The sequence below is a fragment of the Meleagris gallopavo genome, chromosome 4, assembly GCF_000146605.3.
Source record: "Meleagris gallopavo isolate NT-WF06-2002-E0010 breed Aviagen turkey brand Nicholas breeding stock chromosome 4, Turkey_5.1, whole genome shotgun sequence".
NCBI lineage: Eukaryota > Metazoa > Chordata > Aves > Galliformes > Phasianidae > Meleagris > Meleagris gallopavo.
Window position 1 is genome coordinate 63563070 of NC_015014.2, and position 4900 is coordinate 63567969.

Sequence of the window (4900 nt, forward strand, 5' to 3'; positions counted from 1 at the left end):
TGATCCATGGAAGCAGAGACATCAGACATAGATTTAAATGCAAGTTGCCTCAAAGACGCGATGCCAGATCTGTTTCAGAGCTACTTGTTAAGCATAAAGGTCTGAGATAAGGCTTTTCCAAAGGAAAGAAAAAAACAGAATACAGTGATTTGGAGCTAATCAGCATTTTGCCCTTCTGTTTCCTCAGCTGTGCAGGTGAATTCCTCTGCAAAGCACATGGGTATGTATTGAGAGAAAACATTACAGAATAGCAACATTACAGGTGCTGTCAATGGAAGGGTGCAATCTTCATTCTGGGTTTGCAGATGGGACTCCAGACAGAGGGGATACGGCAGAATAACACCCCATGTGCCCACCTGAATGCTGCACTGCAGGAACTCCTTCCTGTTCTGCTGTTCCCGACACCCATCAGCCCACCCCACATCTATGGGCTTTGAGCAGCCTCATCCCACCACAACAGTTAAACTCCCAGGAGCTAACGAGCCAGAGCTGATGAGGTTTTAATGAGGAGCGAGGAAGGGTCTCAGTTCTGTCCCTCATAGTGATGGGACGGGAGCTTTGCATTGCTGCAGGGCGGGTGGCATCGTGCACGCAGTGCTGGCACCCTCTCCAAAAGCGAGTTCAGATTTAGTGCCATGAAAACGTGGTGATCCCCCCTCCTGTGTTCTTGGAAAAAGCAACAATGCAGCTTTCAAATGTCTCTATTCAAGGAAAAAAAAAAGAATTCATTTTCCAGTTACAGAGAACTTTGGAAAAACGTCCATTTCCCATTAAGCTGCAGCTCCCCAAACCTCCTACACGCATCTGGAGCTCAGCACAGAAGCAGTTTTGATACCCATTAAGCTCAATTGGCTGAAACACAGCCAGAACCCCCGCTGAGCCCCCAGGCAGCACAGCAGGAACCGATCCGGGTGGCACAAAATGGGACTGCAGCCTGAGCTGACCCAGCAGCCGCATCTCATGCAGGTCCGGAGCCCGTTGTGCTGCTCACAGTTGCACACACATGGCTTTCTGAGCATGAAGTCCTAAAGCCCTACTTCATGTGGGTTAAGACGTGCTTTAAATAGTCAGCCTGCGCTGTGGTGTCTGCAGGGAAGGTCGCCTGGCAAATGTCACACATCTGAGCAGCCGCAGCTGCGCCAGGTCCAAGCGCGGCGTCCTCCAGCATCCACCCCGGCGTCCAGGAGGTCTGTAGGGAGCAAAGGGGAAAGAGATCAGTGGGAACGCAGACACAGCCTCTCCTCGAGCCCTCAGCTGCGCCCAGACCCCCCACATCCACTGCAGGATCCTGCAAGGCTCTTCCCATCACCTGTTGCTTCCCCCGAGGCAGAGCATGAGAAAAGTGCTTTCGTACGGAGCCAAATGGGGAGCAGTATTAATTTCCTGCTGTGCCATTATCATTTGAGTGCTGATAAGGCACATGAGGACTTCAGCAGACAGACAGTGCTTCTACTTCTTTCTTTCTTCTCCTTCTGGAGAAGAAAACAGCTTCTAAATATAACCCGGGCCGAAAATCAATAGCTTTCCCCATGGATACATCAGCACAACAGCCACGAAATAATTTCTGAGGGTCTCATTTGGGAAAAGAGATTCAAGGAAAATAGTCTGGCATTTCAGAGACCCTCAGTGGTCAGCCCAGTGTTGGTGCCCCACACATAACACACTGAAGGCTGAGCAAGACCGAGGGGATGCATCTCAGGATGTATTTTGGAATCAGTGTTTGGGGGCGTATGAATCAGAGAGACTGAAGGAAGTAATTAAGAGCTTATTTAATTTGCAGATCCAACAGAGGTCGATACAGACTGCTTCAAGGATCCCCCATCTGGGAAGGGTCACTGGGTTTCTCCCAAAGCACACCAGGCACTGGAATAGAGTTTTCATGGTCCTGACTCCACTTGAAATGGCACAATCAGTTTCAGGGCATAACCACAGCCTTCCGCCACAGCTCCCCACGTTACAGGAAGGATGAAGGAGAGGATGATGAGGAGATGGACAGGTGCCCTCACACTGGGAAGAACCGGTAGAACTGGCAGACAGAAACCTCTGACCCCTTCACATTTACCTTCAGAGGTCCCCGGATTTCCACTGGCACCTTTTCTGCAGCAGACAGAGCGCCGTCGCTGGGAGCATCCTCCCTCCCAAGAGCTTCTGGGGCTTCATAGAGGTCCAGGATAGTCAGAAAGGAGTGCCCAGCCTCGCTGCTCGGTGCCACAAATTCCTGTGGGCTGCAGCAAGCTCTTACTCCTTCCTCAGGGCTATTGGTGGTAGGAGTCATCCTACAGTCCTCCAGCCATGTGTCTACCAGCATCTTCTCCTTTCTCCCCGTCTGGCTGCTGCCAAAAGCCCCTGGGAGGGTGGCTCTCCCAGCCCCGAGGTCACTGCAAGCTGGGTACCAACCACTGGCACCAGGCAGTGTGTGGGCAGCATTTGGTGGGGCCAGAGGGTGGGCAGAGCCCTGCGAGGTCTTGGGGTTCACCTGGGGGCTGGCTGCTGGCTGCTCCCCTCCCTCTGTCCAAGCATCCTCTGTGCACTGGATGGGCAGAGACATGGGGATGTCTTGGAAAGAAAGCAAGCCAGAGAGGTCAGTCTTGGCGCTCTGTGCTTTCATAGAGAATCACTAAAGTTGGAAAAGACCTCCCAGACCATCCAGTCCAACCCCGTCCCGCCCCACCATCCCACTGACCACGTCCCCAAGTGCCACATCTCTGCAGAGAGCATCCCCCCAGGGATGCTGGCCCAGCACCTCGCTGGGCAGCCCATGCCAATGCATCACCACTTTCCCAGAGGAGAAACTGTTCCTAATACCCAACCTGACCCCCTCGGTGCAATGTGAGGCCATCACCTCTCATCCTATCACTGTTACCTGAGAGGCTCTTCCTTCCAGCGATAACCACAAGATACGCAATTAAGGGAAAGCAGCCTAAAAAGATTGTTAAATATAGCAACACATTACAGCAAGCTGACTAATTTTTCTACCCCCACCACAAATAACTAAATTAGCATCCAAACTCAAACAATTTCCTTTTCTGCCTTTTGGTGCCAACTCATCCAGCACTCACAAAACTCACTCATCCTAACAACCCCCATCTCGTAGTTTCAGAGAGGTCCTTTGGAACCAAGAGGCATTGCACCAAGGGCTGGGTGAGTTTGGGCTGCATCCCATCTATGCTTTTTTCCCTTCCTGTTGCTTCCTTCTCTATTTGTGCTATAGTGAAAAAGCCCAGTGTTATCTCTTTTGTGGGGGGTGCGCAAGCAAAGCTCACTGCCCCCACAGGCAGAGGATGGCAAGAAATACGAGGCTGGACCAGCACGAAGTGGCAGATGGAGAGAGATAGAGAGGGCTGAGAGCTGGAGGAAGAGCATCAGCTGCCCCTCCAGGGGAGATGTTGAGATATCTCTGCGTCCTCGCGTGATGGCTTTGGTCCTGGTGCTGCTTGGAGATGTTTATCTGCATTCCAGCCCCATGCAGAGGACGTGCAGAGGGCGATGCTGCAGGCTCACCCTCTTCGTTGTGGGGGAAATGAGGCAACCACGGGGCTGAAAGAGCACGTGGCAGCTCTTTGCTTGGGCAACGACCTTCTGACTGCATGAAACAGCCTGTAAGGTTGGGAAAAGCTTGCAGGACCCTGCAGGATTCATTAACTGGAGTGCTGGAGGGGAGCAGATGAGCACCCAGAGCACGGTGGGGAACAGGAGGGCCATGTCTTGGATAGCCATGCAGGCTGCTGGGGTGGGCGAGAGCATTTGCATGGGCAATGTGCAGCCCTTGGAGGCTGCACCACCACCGTGCCTGCTTTCCAAAAAGTCTCCAGGCCATCAGCACCATCTGGCACAGCTCCTCCCTGCTCTTCCCAGAGTAAGTCGTGGCCTGTGGTGGTTTAGCATGGCTCTCAGCAGACACACGCACATGGCCATGCACTGGATGGCAAAGGCAAAGCCAAAACACCGTGACAGCCAGCAAAGGGAGCTGTGCCTTCAGCCAGCTTCCTCATTACACCCTTTTTGGCAGCAAACCTCTCAGCAGCATGAGGTTAAAGGCTGAAATCCCCTCCCATCAGCCTGTCTCTGTTCTTTGCAGCGAAGGAGCCATTCAGCATGACCTCCCCCCATCCCCAGCCCCACTGCTCACCCACAACAGGGCCCTTCCTGGCGCTCAGTTTCTGCAGCAGCTCGCTCTGCCTGGAGCACAGCTCCCGCAGCCTGGCCACCTCCTGGCACAGCTGGAGGAATACTTCACCCATTTCCATCACACCTGGTCAGGGAGGAAGCAAGAAGCTGTGCGTTATCCAAAGGCAGCAGGGAGGGGATGTGGTGATGGGGAGCACGGTGCTCCGTCCTATTGTGGGATCTACGGAGATGTCGGTGCTTCACTGTGATGGAAAGAAGTTGTAGTTGCAGTTTTCTTGCAATTTAAAAGAAAAAAAAGCTGAAAAGGGAAGTGATGCTGTCCAAAGCAGGGGATAACCCAACTGCTGAGCTGGGCTTCTCCATCTCTCAGCTCACAGTGGAGAGAAGTTCAAGGCCTCCTGATGGAGGAATTGGACCTGTCCAGAGCAGGGAGAGGGGTGGGAGGCTGTGAGGACCCTTCCAAAGCAACCATCCCATGGTTCTATGATCTTGAAGGACCCTTCCAACCCAATCATCTCAAGGTTCTGAGATCTTAAAGTTCCCTCCCAGTCCAACCATCCCATGGTTCTGTGATCTTTAAGGTCCCTTCCAACCCAATCACTCCATTATTCCACAGTTCTGTGGTCTTTAAGGACCCTTCCAACCCAACCATCCTATGGTTCTGTGATCTTTAAGAGCCCTTCCAGCTTCAGATAAGCTGTGATTCCATGATTTGGAGAAATAACTTTTTTTTTTTTTTTTTTTTTTGCAGTAGTGTGAGAGACAAAACAAA

The 4900-nt window shown here is 52.3% G+C and overlaps 1 protein-coding gene across 3 annotated transcripts in view; it reads right to left on the bottom strand.

The window, feature by feature from the left end:
* Positions 1-478: 478 nt before the first annotated feature.
* Positions 479-4900, bottom strand: part of LOC104910880 — a 6774-nt gene continuing 2352 nt past the window's right edge. The window contains exons 2-4 of one of the 3 annotated variants that reach the window (XM_010710549.3): positions 4130-4252; positions 2063-2556; positions 479-1189 (exon numbers count right to left, since the gene is read on the bottom strand). In XM_010710549.3, coding sequence (XP_010708851.1) covers positions 1034-1189; positions 2063-2556; positions 4130-4252 — 773 coding nt within the window. In that variant the 3' untranslated portion in view covers positions 479-1033. Of the gene's footprint in view, positions 1190-2062; positions 2921-4129; positions 4371-4900 lie in introns of all 3 variants that reach the window. The other 2 variants (XM_031553220.1, XM_031553219.1) reach the window with 2 other exon arrangements.